Raw genomic sequence first — 16,947 nt, 5'->3', positions numbered from 1 at the left:
TGACATCCACTTCTGCTGGACCCACACTGGAAAGGGGCTCAGGTGAGATGGGCTCCATCCAGCCGCAAGACCTACAGACCCGTGGCTCCCTGTGATGTGGATGGAAAAACTCAGAATCACGCTGTCCTTGTTGTCTCCTTTTCTTTTCCGAACCCTCGCGCTGTTAGTAGTCAGAACGCTGCTGGGATGCTCTTCGACCAGGACCAGGATCCAAGTATTTCTGTACTGGAACCAAGAACAGTTGCATTTAACTTAAGCATCAATTTTCAGTGTTTCACATCTCCTCAATTTATCACATATTGTCAGAACAAATTCATACAGTCGCTATATGAGTTATGAACGTATTGAAATGAAAATTCTTTTAAATTTTCAGTTCAGCTGTGTTTTGGAAACCTGAACACGTATCAGCTAAATAAAATAACTCATGGTTCTATGTTACTTACCCACTACCCAGCGCCATAGAAAAGACTCACAGTCAGAGTAATTATCAGAGTAATTTAGGGGTAAAATGATGGATATATAGGAATGCAGATAAGTGCAGCAGTTTTTGCACAAATATCCAAACACTGAGTGTCGGAAGGAAACTCGCACCGCTCCAGCAGCTGCACAGTCCGGCGCTCCGCGGTCCGCACGCGCACAGCGAGGCTCTTTTCATGGCACGGCGGTCGCGCGCCCCGCCTCGCGACCCTTTAATATAAGCGACCGGAGTGTCGCGCTCGCGCCCCACAGGGCATCCCCACGCGCGCCGCACGCGTTCTCGTGGCCGTGAACGTGCAGGAGACGAGGCGTCGGCGACCTCGCCCGCCGGGATCCCGTCGACTCACTTGTTTGCGCGTATTTATCTGTTTGCTTGCTAGTTTGTTTATTTATTTATTTATTTATTTATTTATTTAACGCACGAGGGATCCGTGCTGAGGAGCGCCGTCGTCACGCACAAGCCTGTGTCGGACCGGGCTGTGTGGGCTGCGTGGCGTTGTTCGCGGGGGGTAAAAAGCGTCCGAGCAGTTCTAGAAGGTTTCGCTCCTCTGGGGTTATTTTAAATTTCATCTCGATCCCGCCCGACTCGTCTGACGTCGGCTGGCGCTGGCTCGGAGCCCTCTTTATTTTCGCTTTCCCGCACCGGGGGGGTTCGGGGGGTTGGGTTGGGGGTGGGGGGGGTAGTTCAGATTGTGCATGGAAGGAAGCGCTGGATTCATGGTGGATGTGTGTTTCTCTGTCACCGCGCATTGATGTAGCAGGGAGCGCGCTCCAGGGACAAGGTAAGGAGAGCGAGGGGGGGGCACAGGGGAGAAAGTGAAAACGTGTCAATAATGACATCCGATACATTGTAACACTTAATATTTCACCAACATTCATGGGGTCGCGAGTCGGTGAATGCATTGGGGGTCTTTGTGTTCGTCTCTCATGAGTGAGAAGGGACCGAGTGTGTGTGATTCGTTCGTGTCGAGGAAGAATCTCACGTGTGTGTGTCTGTTTATTGCGTGATGCGCTGAAATGGCCTGTTTTCCCCAATTGTGTCTCACACACCTTCTGTGTCTAAGTGCTTTCGTCTGGTTGGTAGCGATAGTTTTTTTTGTGGGGAGGGGGGGTTTCAAGGACCCTTCTGACTGAAGTGCTCTGGGATTTTGATTCCAGTCTTACTGGGGGATTTTCACATCCAAACTGGGATCTATGAGCGCAAAAGTGGCGAAGCCGAAAGAAGAGAAGGATGCGTCCAAAGGTAAGAGACGCACCTGCGGGCACGAGGCTGGCTCCTGCTTTATTCATTATTGTGCTCCTCACTCACCCTTTTTCTGTATTATTATTATTTGTGTGGGGGGAACGGGGGTTCTTTACACAACACACGGGCTCGGATGTGGACGGGCTGCGCTGCAAAAGCCCGCTGTGAACACCCCCTACATCGTGCACCCTGCACTGCGAGGCTGTTGAGGACAGCTTTCCGAGACCGGTCATCACACAACATGTGAACAGAATTGACACCTCAAATCAGAATATGTGTGTGTGTTCTCCCGAGCCACGCAGTGCACGGTGCATATCACAATACGGAATTATTTCATCCTTCATACATGATGATGGAATGGAAGCGCTTCAGCATCAGGGCTCCAATGTCCCTTTGCATCCTGTTGAAACCCCCTTCCTTGTGCTTCTTGCCTGCGCTGAAGATCTCAAGGTAGGTTTTTGCACAGTGTTCACTGGAATATTCCGCTCACATCGAATGTTATTTATGGGATGTGGCGCGCGCTTTTGTATGCAATATATTGTTGAGGGATCTGCTGCGTAAAATATCCTGTCGCGCAAAAAAAAAGAAAAAGATGCTTCTGCATGTTTGGACTGGCCATGCTTTGTCTCGGGGTGTAAACTGGGGAGCCATTGCCATGGAGACAAAGGGGAGTCGAGGTTGCCAAAGAAACGGCGCGAGACGAAGCGGTGCACGCGCTCGTCCGATGATGGACCGCGGCACGTTACACTGGCACGCGATGCGCGCTCACTGACGTCGAGTCGACGATGCAAATGTCATTTATCAATAATATTTCATTCCTTCAAGGATCATGTCTCCCTGTCCTTAGACCTTCATCTGTAAGATCCTTATTAGCAGTATGATAAAATTACTTGAATATTTAAAAGCCTTTTCATCCTGTGGTACTACATTAAATCTATAGTATCTTGTTATTTCAGCATATTGTTAACATTTAAGGTAAGGTGCATTTTACACAAGGCATAATATGGTAATCACCCGTTTTTTCCATCTTTGTGCATAATATGTAATATGACTGTAAACTAGATGTTTGCTTTGTCCTGCACGACAACAATATAGTAAATAAAACAGCAGCTGGCTGAGTTCAGCATTGAAATAAATTCAGTAAATCATTTAGAATTGTTTGTGTCATGGATCAGGGGGTTTTAAAGGAAACACAAACGTTTTAAAATCCTAATTGTGTTGTGTGCTTCACTGATAAAACATGGCTTTCGAGCTGCAATGACCATAAAAGATGCGAGGGAAGACATTTATGGTTGAATGCCGCTGATCATGAGGTGTCCTATTTGCCATCTTGCTCTGAGAGGCTCATCGGTGACGGCTCCCGTCGGACCGTCCAGCGGGCCTCTCGGAAGACCGCTCGCCCGGCCTGGATCGCACACGCTTGCATGATCCTCTACTACACATGGTTGGCTTTGCTTCTCCTGCTTTGTGTTTCTGTCCTCACCTGGTCCCCCTGTCCCCCTCATTAACTCCTCAGACAGATATTATTATTGCATATTTTCCTGCCTTCAGTGCAGTATGAGGTTTTAAATCACCGTGGTAGTGCTGTAATTACACTGTAACTTTTCTAGCACTGTACATTATACATTAACTCTGAGGGAAATCTTTATGTATGGAGCCAAAGTGTGTAGCACTGATTGCCCTCGCTGTATATTAATGTATTTTTCGTGCATTTTGTGTTTCAGTCGCTCTTAATTGTTCAAAATGTGATTAAGGTACACACTCATCATCACTTGAAAACGTGCAAGTGCTGCATGACTGAAACACCCAGGAACATCTGTGTGACATGCATATGAACCGAACTATCGAAAAACGCATGATGGACAAAAAAAAAACAGTTTATCAGCACTTGTTAATTAGGGGTCCACTCTGAGGAACAGGTAGATGGTCAAGCTGAGTTTACTGTATTTTCACAGGGTATTGGGAGAACAAACATCCATTACTATAAGAGTTTAATAGATAAATGTTTTCCGGTGTCATTTGTTCTCCGGCCCCAGTAAACGTGCAGGAGGCATTGAGTTGGACACAGAAAAGGTATCAAAGGTAAAAACTGCAGATGAGACTGAAGATCCTCTTTTGAGAGTCTTGGAAATTGTTTTAATATCTAGTAGATTTAGAAACAATATGATACACATAACCCGAAACCAAACTAAATCCATCAGTGTATTATGTAATCTAAAAAGTAAATATTGTTAATGTTATTTTGTGTAAACGGTACGATTGTATACAGCATGCATTAGTATTACCGGCTGTTTCCACATTTTTTTTTTTTTTTTGTGGAAATGAGGTTATTATAAATAAATGTAATGCAAATGTATGGCAAAATTTGTTTTTTTTAATTTAATAGTTCATTACAAAGGTATAACCTATTAGTTGTCCATGTGCAAGATTTGCTGGAGTCCTTTTTAAAGGTCTTTATAGGTAACAAATGCACTGTTCCGTATTGCTTGGGATTCCACCGTGGTCCTGGGTTCCGAAAAATGACAGTGCTAGACACATGCAATCTTAGTATTGTCAGTTTATGATAATTATTATAGGCATTGTTATATAACATTTTATATCACAATATTTTGTTGTGCCATATAACTGTTTATGTCTAATTTTTGTAGACATAATATTCTAAAATGAGGAAGTTACGTATTTGCCTTTTCAGCTAGATGCAGTAGAGTCTGACGTTGTCTTTTCTAATTGGTTGCTTAGCAACTTGCAGTAATACAGGTGTAACAAAATAAATATAGTAATGCAGGTGTTAAAAGCCGATAAATAAATCGTTACAGCTTATTCACATTTTTTCTGCTCTCTTTTAATCTGAGCACTGAATGGCTACAATGACTTTGTCTATGACAGTCATCCTGCACCAGCGCATAAGAGTATATAATACAACAGCTGTGCCTTTGGGAGCAGAGCAGCTCCAGCAGCAAAGTGGAAAAGTGTTTCCGATCTGCGCCTTCTCCTCCTTCTCCTCCTAAATGATGCCAAATTTTTTCCCTACCAAAGCTGCACCCCGTTGCTTTTTTGCTTGTTTACATCTACGACTGCTCTAAATCCTTTGCATCTGGAAGATAATTTGCATCTAGCCCGGCTGCTCGTATCCCTTCCCCCATATTCTTCCCGCTTCCCGCTGCATCGTCAGTCCTCAGGTCACCAGCGCTTCGCGGACCTTTGCGCACGGTGCGTAGAATCCAGTTTGTATTCTCTGTACACGTTTTGGGCCGTGGAGGCAGATTTCCGCAGATTTCTGTTCATGGTTGATGTCTTGTGGCGTAGGTGGCACTGATCTCCAGCTAGCTGCCCTGGGCCCACTCAGACAGCTGCGCTCACTGTCCTTCAGGTTGAAACCCACCGTGCATCTTTCCAGCTGTGGGCTAAATCCATATAAATAATCTCAAGAACAAGGAGAAAAAGGGGTTGGTTCTCCCTATCCCTGAAAAAAGAGTGACATTGATTTTTTTAGAGAGGCCTCTCTCGTGTACCCCTGCGCCCCTCCTTCCCGGACCTGGAGCGCTTTGGTGACTCAGAAGTTGTCAGACAGAGGGCAGACAGGTTGAGGATTTGTGCGTGACTCAGGCAGCAGAGGGGCAGCAGGCATTAGTCCTGCACTTTAGAAAGCTGGATCTTTATTTTTTCTCATTATTATTATTATTATTATTATTATGACTCATCTTTGCTTGCCACTTTAATCCATGCTAATGATTTTACCCATTCCTGCAGCAGGCTAAATACCCTTTTAAAAGGTGCAACAGCAGTCACGCCCCCACCCCCTTTCCCAAAGCCCACAGCATAACCTTTCGGTCACAAATTCTGTTCCTGAGCCAGTGTTCTGCACGTTGCCCTCATACACAAACGGATGCCACAGGAAGGCAGCCCCAGCATGGGTCAGTGGGGGTCCTCAGGACAGTTTAGACCTGCTTCATCAATCACAGGGATGCTGACTCCTCCTCCTCTGCAGAGGGGTAACGCTATGACCCCTGTGATCCAATCTCGTGACCCCTGTCTGTGACGAGAACTCCACAGTGTAATTATAGCTTTTATTTTCGGGTCCGTATCTCGGGAAGTTCTCCTGATGTGCTCTGTTTTCGGGGTTAAGGTCTTTCCCTGCAGATTGCGCCTCAAATTGTGCCTCAGTCAGACTTGCCCCTCATAGGACCAAATAGCCGTGATGGCAAACCTGTCACTGTAATTATGGGTATGAATTTGATTCATAATAGCAAGAGCCAAATAGCCTCTTCCCCCCCATCTGACAAGATTGAATGGATGTGTCACTTCGCGGAGTTTTAAAGAGGAACAAGGAAAGCTTTTTATGTAAATGGAGGCTTCGTGGACAAAGAGCGCGGAAGGAAATATTACATTTTTTGCTACAGTTTAATGGTCAGGGGCTATTCAAACAGTGTCAGTAAAGTTTATTATTGTAATTACGTTCATTGGCAATTTTCTCTGCTCGGTCATGGAAAGATTATTGCGGGAGATTGTTATTGCGCTCACATTTTCAGAGAGCTATGCTCACACTCGGAGAAAGCCCTCCATCCACATGTAGAGCGTGTGTTTGGAAAGGCAGCTGGAAGGGGAGTCCTTGCATGCGGTTCTCCGTTTATAGAGCCAGCTTAATTAAGACATAAAAAACTAGTATCATGTTATTGTTCTTTTTATAACATATCTGCAGTCTGAATAATAATAATAACAATACCCAATAGTGATGTCAGTATGAGGTGTTTACATTTATTCTTAATAAAAATGTCGAAAAATGCAATATGACTTCATTGAAATATCCGCCAAAACCTTAAAGCCGTGTATTTTGCATTGGCTGTACATAATTCATATAAAGTAATGAATACAGGTCACTTTAGTCACAGGCGTGTTTTGACTGGCTGTTCTCTGAAGCAGCTCACTGCAGAGACCCGGAGATGTGCTGCACATCAAAGAAATGCCACGCTGCATCGTAGGGCTGCCTGCTGCGGAATGTTCTAGGCCCATATCTAGCGCTTCAGTGAGATGTGTCGTCAGAGGTGGAGCTCATGTTGGCTTGGGGATAGAGAGATCACATATTTCCATGAGACCCGCCCCCTCCGACATCAAGCAGCTTGCCATTGGTTAATGAGTCCTTTACAGGCTGGCCCCGCCCCCTTCTGACATTTACCAGTCTGTCATTGATCCGCGAGTCCTGTCCTGACTGGCCACGCCCCCTCTGACACCTGGCATCTCGTCATTGGTCGATCAATTTATTCACCAAAAAAGCTTGCTTTAAAATCTGAGTTGGATGATAACTTGCTCAATCTTATGTCTATAATAAATCAAGGAGAATTTTTTTGGGGATTTTTGAACCGCATTGGATTAAAAACATCACTCTCGAAAAGTACTTTAACTGAGTGCAGATAACTAATTGGACAGTTTTGCTTCATCACGCTGATTTATTGCAGTTTACTGTGTTTTTCACTGGAGCATCACAGAAGCGGGGTCTGTTTATCTTCCGTTCGTCAGCTGCGTGAAATGCAACAGCCAGGGAAGGAATCAGAAATCTCATTTATTTCCATATATTTCTGCTGGAGGCACCATGGAGGAAAAAGCCTTTGCCTGAGTTGTCCTTCCCACTGAAATTGCCCCAGAAAAGAGGGGACAGGTGTTCTGCTGCAAACACTCGCTCTTCATCCGCCTAAAAGAGCAGCGGCAGACCCATTAATCCCTAAATGCCTAGGTGTTATGATGTGAATGGTCCAGCGCTAATCCCAAAAGCACTGTGTCCTTTGAGGTGAGTGGGTTTGTGAGCTCTTCCCATTGGGTGTCCTGTAGATAGCGGCCGGGCGCGGCCATGGGAATCAGCGATCCTCGGTGCTAATCAGAGGACGGTCACCTCGGATTAATTCATTCCACCGTCACTTTGGAACTTCATTATTGCGGTTTGGCCCTTTGACATCATCGTTCGCCGTTCGATTCCAACCTCCTCAACCACCTGTCTTTGTCGGCTTAATGAGATCAGCGTTTCCTCATTAACGCGAACATGAAGTGCATTAGATTTTTGAAGTATGCATGCGATCCTACATTGTACCCCTCATAGAGACCTTAGTTTTACTTGTCCACTTCCCTCGGTTGTTTGATTAATTTTTTCTATAACTACCTTCACAGAAAGAAACGATAGAGAAGACTGATGTTGTTTGTAGCTCGGGTTGTTAATTCAGATGTTCAGGTGTTCGCCGAGCTTGACATTCAGACTGCATACGTTTCATCACCAGTTGAGGTGACATCATCCGTGCTTAATGTGTGTGTTGCTGGTTTGAATGTCACTCTTTTTAATGGGTCTGGAAGCTGGAAACTTCCTTGGCTTCGATTTGATTGGCTGATTGAGATAACCTTGAGCATTGGATCCCATTCTACTTTCTGGTTGGCTCATCACTGCAGCTGTAACCGGTTCTAAGCCTGATTTAAGGCTTCACAGAAAGCACCACAGAGAGCAAAAACATAGAAGGATATTAGTAACAGAAATGATATACAGTTGATACCAACTGTCATGAAAGTCCCAAAACCGTAGAAGAGAGAGAGGGGAAAATTTGGTCCAAAGCCAAACTATACCCCACCCGACTTGAGCAGACAAACATGAGACAGATGGGAGAAATGTTAGTACTCTGTGACCCTAGAGTGGTCTGCTATTTATTCAGCAGGGGATCTTCACATGGTCCAAACAATGAGGACTGTCTCTCCCCAACAAAGCTGGATGTGCCGACGCTTGGACACCCGGAGGGGGAAAAACAGACCATTAGACAGAGACCATCTACAGAACCTTGAGGAGTGTTAGATTTAAGCATTAAGATTAGATTAGATTAGATTACATGAACTTTATTGGTCCTGAGGGAAACAGGAAGATTTTAAAGTCTGCGTGAAACTTCAGACGCCACAGGGTCTTGTTATATCATACAGCTGCAAGGAAAAGTTTGCAAACCCTTTGGTCTGAACTGGATATCTGCATTAACTATTCATAAAATGTGGTCTGATGTTCAAGTCAGTCACAATAATAGACAATATTGTGGCAGCGGCTCGGGAAAAGCGGTTAAGGAAAACAAGTGAGCGAGCGAACCACCTGGTTGTGTTTAAAAACGGGTCGGGACAAGGATCTCTGTGTTCAGAGGTGGGCTATGAGCTGTCGTGTCATCGGCCGCACTAAGTGGCATAACGTGTCGTATCGAAGACAGCGCTGAGTTCCCTGTGTGTAGCTGCGAGTCTCATATTTGAAGAAATTAATGGGATTTTACCGCTCGCTTCAGTGGGGTTGTAGTCTGTTTTGACAGGCGATCAATTTTTAAATCCTCATGTACATCCCCACCAGCACTTGCACAAAATCTAGTGTTCTTCACCTGACCTGGGACCCCCCACCCATGCCTCCCTTGAGTAACTATCCGGTTTGAAATGACGATGAACGTGGGACCGAAGGGCGGCCCTCAGGGAGGCCGCACAAGCAGCCCGAACGAAAAAATATCACCGATTAGTCGATACGACTCATGTCGTACATCTTTATTTATTTATATGTACGTCTCTTTATTTGGCAGACATTCATAACTGCGGCGACTTCCTGGCATTGCAAATCATACATACGGCGTGCACATTTTTTCCAGAATAGTAAACAAATCGTTAAATCGGGCGGGTGGGAAGGCGCACAGTGGGCCCGGTGTGTGACGACAGCCCGAGTGCGTATACCGGTGGAGGAGAACGGCGCCGGCACGCTCGGGCCAATTCTGCGCGGTCAGCCAGGACTGACGCCGTAGCCACATCCGTGATTAGGCGGTTTGTCACGCATCCATCTCGGACATGAACCGATGCGAAGATTTATCTCATTAAATTAATGGCCGGGACCAGAAGTCCCGCTCCCAAGGTAGGTGCGGGATTACAGCCCGGTTCAGCATTGGGGATTACACCTGGGATTAAGTTGTTTTAGTGTCAGAATGCACTGCCACTCATTTCTTGGCATAAAGATAGTTTGCGCTCCGTTTTCCACCTGGTGTCACCGGTGGCCACGCCGATGATGCGCTCTGTTAGAAACGCACAAACGCACTTTGCCTCTTGTGTGTATGTAGTCAACAGGTGGCGCAGTGGTTAAGGAGCTGGACTTCAATCCGTAAGGGGGTGTGTTCCAGCCCCCGTTGCTGTTGGGCTCTGGAGAATGTGCTCGCTTTGATTGGCCTCAGTAAATTACTCAGCTCTTTACTGCGCTCGTGTTTCACATTTAGCTTGTCCCTGAGGCCAGCAGGTGCTGCTGCGTGACGGATGAACGCCACCCCTCTCGCAGCCCCCGGCGGAACATGTAAAGGTCAAGTCGAATGACCCCGCTCCTCATCTTTTAACAAGTGTAACGGGATCGGGATCGTCCTCTGTTTGGGGCGAAATTAATTGGCGAAATAGAAGGCAAATGGTCCTGGTTGTCCTGGAGACTGTCAGCCCACCTGCTTGGCGTCACGGTCTGTCCAGTTAGGAGGAAGATGGCGAAAGTAAATGCGCTGGACCCAGAGAGACTTATTTTGTACGTCTCACCATGGAGAGGAGGTGCTCTAGTAGAACAGAGATGTGTGTTCTCCCACTGACACTCCAAGCCTGTGTTTGTGTGTGTGTGTGTGTGTGTGTGTGTGTGTGTGTGTGTGTGTGTGTGTGTGTGTGTGTGTGTGTGTGTGTGTGTGTGTGTGCATGGATCTCTGCAACCAGCCATGCTGAACATGTTTCTGGTAACTGGGTGTCTGCTGGGAGAGAACGAGGTGCTTAGTGGGATTTAATTTTTGGGAGCACAGTGACCGCTTGCTGTTGGGTTTATAAATAGGTAGCCAGGGTGCCCCTCCCATCCTTTGGCCCCCCCCCCCCACCCCAGAAGGCACTGCGTAGCTTGACCCAAGATTGTGCTGAGTTCCAGGGTCTCGGGTGCGGGAGGGGGCTCTGAGGTTGGTGGGGGTAAATGCTTTCTGCTCCATCAGGGAAATTACTGCGCTGCTCGCCGGTGAATGCTGACCGAAATCGAGAAGTTGGGGCAGTTCTTTGGGGGGGGGGGGGATGGGGAGTGAGAGGGTTGTTTCAGCAGTTGGCACCTCTTGCCTCCCGCAAAGGGCCACCCCGAGGTTGTTTCTTCACACTTAGCCGATCAGCTCCCTAATGGAGCGCCCCAAGCACATCAGCGAAACCGAGTGCTCTCGCCACATGTGCTAATTTCTCTGCTCGCATCACCCAGCGAGTCAGCTGCAGGGTCCGCACCGAGGGTCCTTGGGAGGAAACGGTTAGGTCCACGTTCCGGGTGCAACTTTGAGCGTGTGCCTGTGGGAGACGGCTGTGCGAGCGGGATGCTCCGAGCGAGGCGGTCTTAGAAGTTAGAAGGTGGTCCAGGGGTGGTGAGGTGAGCCATGGGGCAGGGGTGCACATGGACCTGGAGCTGGACACTAGGGCAGCATCAATGACCCATAGCAGCTGTGGATCGCCATTGTTTCTCCTGAGCTGTCTTCTCAGGATGGATCGTATGTTGCCCCTGGTGAGTCCACTTCATCGATGAGTTTGGAGGCCATGTCCTCAGCATCAGCTTCTCGTCCCCGTTTTCGTTCCCCGCATTTGACAGTGCAGAAACAGACATCACGAAATCCATACCGTTGAAGCCTGGAATGACTTCACACGCAACTTTTAAGCGAGGCTAATTGAGCACTGAGGCGGCGTCGCGTCCGTGCCGCAGCACGTTGCCGGAATTGGTACAGAATGCGAATTAAACACACTTTAACGGCAGTCATGCTGCTGTATCTCCCAGCGTCGATAAGGGCTGACAGCTTTATTTCTGCAGCAATTAAACCACGTGTTTCTTGGAAATCTGTGTCTGCACTTGCGTGTGTGTGTCGCATCAGAATTGGGTTGTTGTACTAATCAGTCCTTGGGCCATTTACCCACAGTTACTCTTCTTTCCAACTCTGGAAATCAGCTTATTGGTAGTGATGCACTTCTACAGTTTTTGGTTTGGAGTCTGGAAGAAATCTTGTGATATTAACTGTAGTATCTCAAACCATCCGCACACGCACACACACAGAGTCTGAAACTGCTTGTCCTGAGCGGGGTCACAGCAACCCGGAGCCTAACCCAGCAACACAGGGCACAGGGCTGGAGGTAGAGGGGACACACCCAGGATGGGATGCCAGTCGGTCGCAAGGTACCCTAATCAGGACTTGAACCCCAGACCCTCCAGAAAGCGGGAGCTGGCCAAACCCGCTGCGCCCCCGCACCCTCCTAGCTGTGAATAGATCATTATTTATTAATTTAACGACGTACTATGTGAGGTTTGTACACCAAGGTACTTACAACAATTTCCCCATTTACACACACACACACACACACACACACACACACACACACACACACACACACACACACACACACACACTTTCAGAACCGCTTGTCCCATACGGGGTCACGGGGAACCGGAGCCAACCCGGTAACACAGGGCGTAAGGCCAGAGGGGGAGGGAACACACCCAGGACAGGACGCCAGTCCGTCACAAGGCACCCCAAGCAGGACTCGAACCCCAGACCCACTGGAGAGCAGGACTGTGGTCCAACCCACTGCACCACCGCACCCCCAATTTCCCCATTTATTACTCTATTAATTCAGGGTAAGAACCAAAATCAAGGAGACTGCATTCAAATCCAGGTCCTTTGCTTGTGTGGCTCCAACCACTACGCCACCTTCTGGATATCTACCTTTTTATGATGTGTGAATATTTTCAGCTGTGATTTGTGGTTTGATTACCCCTGTATTTCTAGGATTGGTGTTAGAGGTAACATGTGGCTTGTTCTTCACACCAACACAATGAACACACAGGTGTTTGAGCTGAAGGCCTCACTGCTGGATTTACACTGAAAGAAGCACATTTCTTTACAGGTGAGGTCCCTTGGTACCTGTGCCCTTTGAGTCAGGATGGTCAGGATCATAGTGAGAGTCATTCACAGCGTGTGAGTGTACATGCATACGTCTGAGTCTATTTAGTTTGAAAACCTTGGGGGGAAGTTATCTAAAAATAGCACAGACACACACACACACACACACATACGCACACATCCACCACCCCCAATCCCCAGAGCAGATTTCATGAGCATTGAGCGGCATGGCAGCACCAGGGGTGTGGTGGTCTGTGTGGCTGAAGAACAAGCTCAGGATGGATCATTTGCATAAAGCTACGGCACCGTGGCGACAGAGCTGACAAATTGCGCAGGAAGGCCTCAGTCGAAGGAGCCGCCAATGTGGGACGAGGAAAGAGTCCGTTCCCCGATGAAAGGACTCAAGGAAGGGCAGGGAGAGGCCGGCAAAAGCTCTCTGGGTCCGCAGAGGTGGTGTCGTGCTGGCTGTGTCACCGTGGAGCTGATGATGGAGCATCATGGTTGTTAGAGCCATGATGGAGGTGACTGCACTGCCGCTGCGCTGTGAGCCAATTCATCTCCGGACGTAACTGCAGTTCTCCAAACCTTAGGATCAAAAGCAGACAAAGAGGCCAGCAGAGGATGTAGTGGTTATAGCTGTCATTTTGCAACTGAAGGACCCAGGTTCATATCCCCGTTCCTGCTGCAGATGCTTTGAACAAGGTACTTACCTTGTACTGATACAGTAAAAATTGCCTATATGAGTAAATGACTGTAGCTTAGTATATAAACCTAACATTGTAAGTCACCTTGGAGAGCAGTTTCAGTGAGGCTGTCGACTCGCATCCCTGAAGGATTATGGAGAGGAGGGGTGACGGTTTGAATGGCACGTTTTTCTTGTTCCGCTGAGCGAAGCACCTGGTGATAATCACTTCAGCATTTGTGTCTGCAGACAAGATCTGTACACAAAGCGGGGTAAACAAACACCAGAGGAGCTCTGCTTCTCACCAGCGTTCAACTGCGCCGCATGGCAGGCAATCCGATCCCAGCCAAATGTCTCTTCGCCCAGCACTCGAGCTATTTCCTGGCGCGGTTGCCCCACGGATGGATGCTCCAACTTCGAACCCATTCCGCGTGCAGCTGGCCGTGTCCTCTTCACCCCGACTTATAATGTCACAGTAAATATGCGGAAACCTCTAGACACCAGAATTGGGTTTAAAAAAGTCAGTAACCACTCAAAATACACCTGTGACTATGCTGGAACTGGACCCTTTATTGAATGGATCCTGCAGTTGAACCCTTGACAGGGCGACTCGAGATCTCATTACACAAATGTGTGACTGTTAGTTAATGCATGTCGCACCAAGTATGTATTGTGAGAAATAATAAATATAAATAAGTTTCAAAAAGTTTTTGGCATCCCTAGAATCAATCTGACACCCCTTAAACATCTATGTCTAAATTACTAAAGGTACACATGCAACATATGATAACCATTATTTTTACTTTAGATATAAATAAATACAGATCATGAGAAAGGGAAAATAAATTTTGAATTTATAAGTTAATTTTTATGTAATTATTTGTAAGACATACGTGAACACAAATTTATACTCGAATGATAGAAAAAAAGATTGAAAACTAAGTGTTTTTTCAAGACGGGTATTTTCAAGATATATGCATAATAGTTCCTGCTTTTCATGGAAAAAGTTAACTGCAGTCTTGCAACATTTCAAAGACACAGTGATGTGCCACATGACATTCACATAATATATATAAGGTAGCAAATCTAATCAAAGAAAACCATTTATTATCTAGGAAGGTTTTTTTATTATTTCTTTTTCCAAGATTACAATTTATTTTTCAACTTTAGTAGCAAAAGTTCAGAGTTTTATGCAGCTACTTGTGTGATGGCCTAAATTGTATTCTCCGAGATGCACGTCGCTTTGGAGAAAAGCGTCTGCTAAATAAATAAATGTAAACGTAAGCTGGTGCCCCCAGATTTTTGGTGCTGCTTGGCAGTTGTCTAGGTTCCCTTAATTACAAAACCGGATCTGCTTGGTGCGGCACATTTTTTCTCACTTTTTTTGGCAGGCCACGGCACCGTCGAATGATGCCCTTGCTCTATGCAATATGGCGATATTACTATCTATCTATATCTATCTGCTTACTGTTTGGTCCTCTGCTGTGCATAAAACAAAAAAAAAATTTGCTGTCATTGTGTTCTAATCACTTACGCCCTGTGTTGCCGGGTAGGCTCCGGTTCCCCACGACCCCGTACGGGACAAGCGGTTCTGAAGGTGTGTGTGTTCTAATCAGACTACGTGGCGAGTCCGACGGGTGAGATGAACTGACGCCAAGATGTTTACTTTGTAGTAACGGGCAGCAGCGGACAGATGGCAGGTGGGGAGGTGGGATGGGGAGTCGGGATGGGGATGCGGGGACATGACGGAGCGCCTCTGTCCTTTAAGGGGACGATACCGTTGAGACGTGATTATGGCTTTGTGTGCGAGGGACAGACCGAGACAAATCATTTTCTTTGTATACAGTCCTTCTTCAAATCTGACATTTAAAAACATCATTACTGTATTGTTTCATGTGTCATTTATCTGCCCACCTGCAGGACCACGCTGTGCGGTAAGAATGCTTCCAAGTGGGAGTGGGTGGTCACGGTGTTCGAGGTGCGCACACCCCACTGATTTATTCACACTCCTGATTCTTTGACAGATTTAAATGGATTATAATTTGAAAGGTAAAGATACAGTCTGCAGGACTGTGTGGCCCGTGAGGATGGATGTACTCCGGTCAAGAGGGTAATAAGGGTTACTGAAGAGAACTCATAGAGGTCACACAGCAGGTGATCCATGCAGGAAAGTGACCATGGAGTAGTGGTTAGAACTGCCATCGTTCATTCACAGGAGATAGGTTCAGATCCCTGCTAGTGCTGTAGTACCCTTGAGCAAGGTATTCACTCTAAAAATTACATCAGTTAAAAAAAAAAAAAAAAAAAAAACCAGCTGTGTAAATGAATAAATAATTGAAGGTTAACATTGAAAACTGCTTTGGATAAAAGCTAAATTAATTAACAGTCATGATCATCATCGCTTTTTAGCTGACAGAGCAGGACAGACTGAAGGGGAAAGATTGTGTTCTGGGAGTTTGGACTTGTGGTACTGTAACACACTCTTAACAGAGTCACACGCTGTGTGTCAGACTGGTGTGTGTGTTCAGTCCCATGCGTCTGTATTTGGTCTGTCGCCTGACAGATATTTCTAATGCAATTTTCCTTAAAACTCTCAGAAATAATAATAATAATAATAATAATAATAATAATAAGAAAGAGTCATAAAGTGAGAAGCTGTGTTGGCGTGGTGCTCCTCTCCCCTGGCTCACTGCAGGGCTGTTCTCCGGGTCCCTGCGCTTTGTGCGCGTTGGCAGCGATTCTCACCTCGTGACAGGAACAGATTTGTTCATCAGTGCCTTCTGGAGGCGGACTCATAAATAAATCTCTTCACACATCCCGATTTCGGTCCACTATCGCCAGCGTAGTTTGTGGGGGGCCTCCGGAGTGGAGGAGGCACAGCTTTCAGCGTAGGAACATCCACCCTCCGGTGCGCTCCTCCTTTTCTCTTGGCTCCTGTTCGCCATCCCTTTTGAGCATCTCCATACTCAACATCTACACTTGGTCCACGCAGCTGACGCTCTCATCTAGAGCAAAGTTCATGACCCCTGTGTCAAACATGAATATAAATGCAGTAAAAACAAAGGTCAAACATGTTAATACCACCGGGGATTAATTAACCTGACCTGAAAGTCTATGGTCCAAAGCAGAGATTCTTAACCATTTTCCAGGCCATGGACTCAACTTTAAGACTCAGATGAAGCCTAAGAACCCCCACTTCACATAATAGCCATAAATAAATTAATAGAATACACTACACTCTGATTATGCTGAAACTTGATTACCAACACATAGAATTATGCCATAGATAAAAACATCCTATTAATATATTTATTTAGTTTGTGTTATTTTCAGAACAAAGGGACCATGGGATTGAGGGTAAGAACCCCTGATCTAACAGCACACCAACGAGATGGAGCGAGATCTACTGTTGCTGCCATGCGGCAGAGCTCCTCCGTGAGGATTTGCACCGAATCAGCGGCACCATGTAAAAGCGTTGTGTGGCGACTCTGCGAAAGCCGCTCTCCTGGGTTCAGATGTGATTTCATAGCACTAAAGCGGTGTGCGCTGCTGATGGCGCCAGGACAGATGGCAGTTCTGCATTCGCTTGGCCTCCTGCCACTCGAGATCGAGCCCTGGCTCCAGGTCTCCATCCT

General features: G+C 46.6%; 1 protein-coding gene across 3 annotated transcripts in view; it reads left to right on the top strand.

Moving 5' to 3' along the window:
- Nucleotides 1-685: 685 nt before the first annotated feature.
- Nucleotides 686-16,947, top strand: part of fgf13a (fibroblast growth factor 13a) — an 86,736-nt gene continuing 70,474 nt past the window's right edge. Inside the window, exons 1-2 of one of the 3 annotated variants that reach the window (XM_018733420.2) lie at nt 686-1,259; nt 1,636-1,720. In XM_018733420.2, coding sequence (XP_018588936.1) covers nt 1,672-1,720 — 49 coding nt within the window. In that variant the 5' untranslated portion in view covers nt 686-1,259; nt 1,636-1,671. Of the gene's footprint in view, nt 1,260-1,635; nt 1,721-8,946; nt 9,615-16,947 lie in introns of those variants that run through there. The other 2 variants (XM_018733423.2, XM_018733422.2) reach the window with 2 other exon arrangements.

This window comes from Scleropages formosus, chromosome 13 (assembly GCF_900964775.1).
Source record: "Scleropages formosus chromosome 13, fSclFor1.1, whole genome shotgun sequence".
Lineage (NCBI taxonomy): Eukaryota > Metazoa > Chordata > Actinopteri > Osteoglossiformes > Osteoglossidae > Scleropages > Scleropages formosus.
Note: the sequence above shows the minus strand (reverse complement) of the source record. Positions and strands in the feature narration are given on the sequence as shown.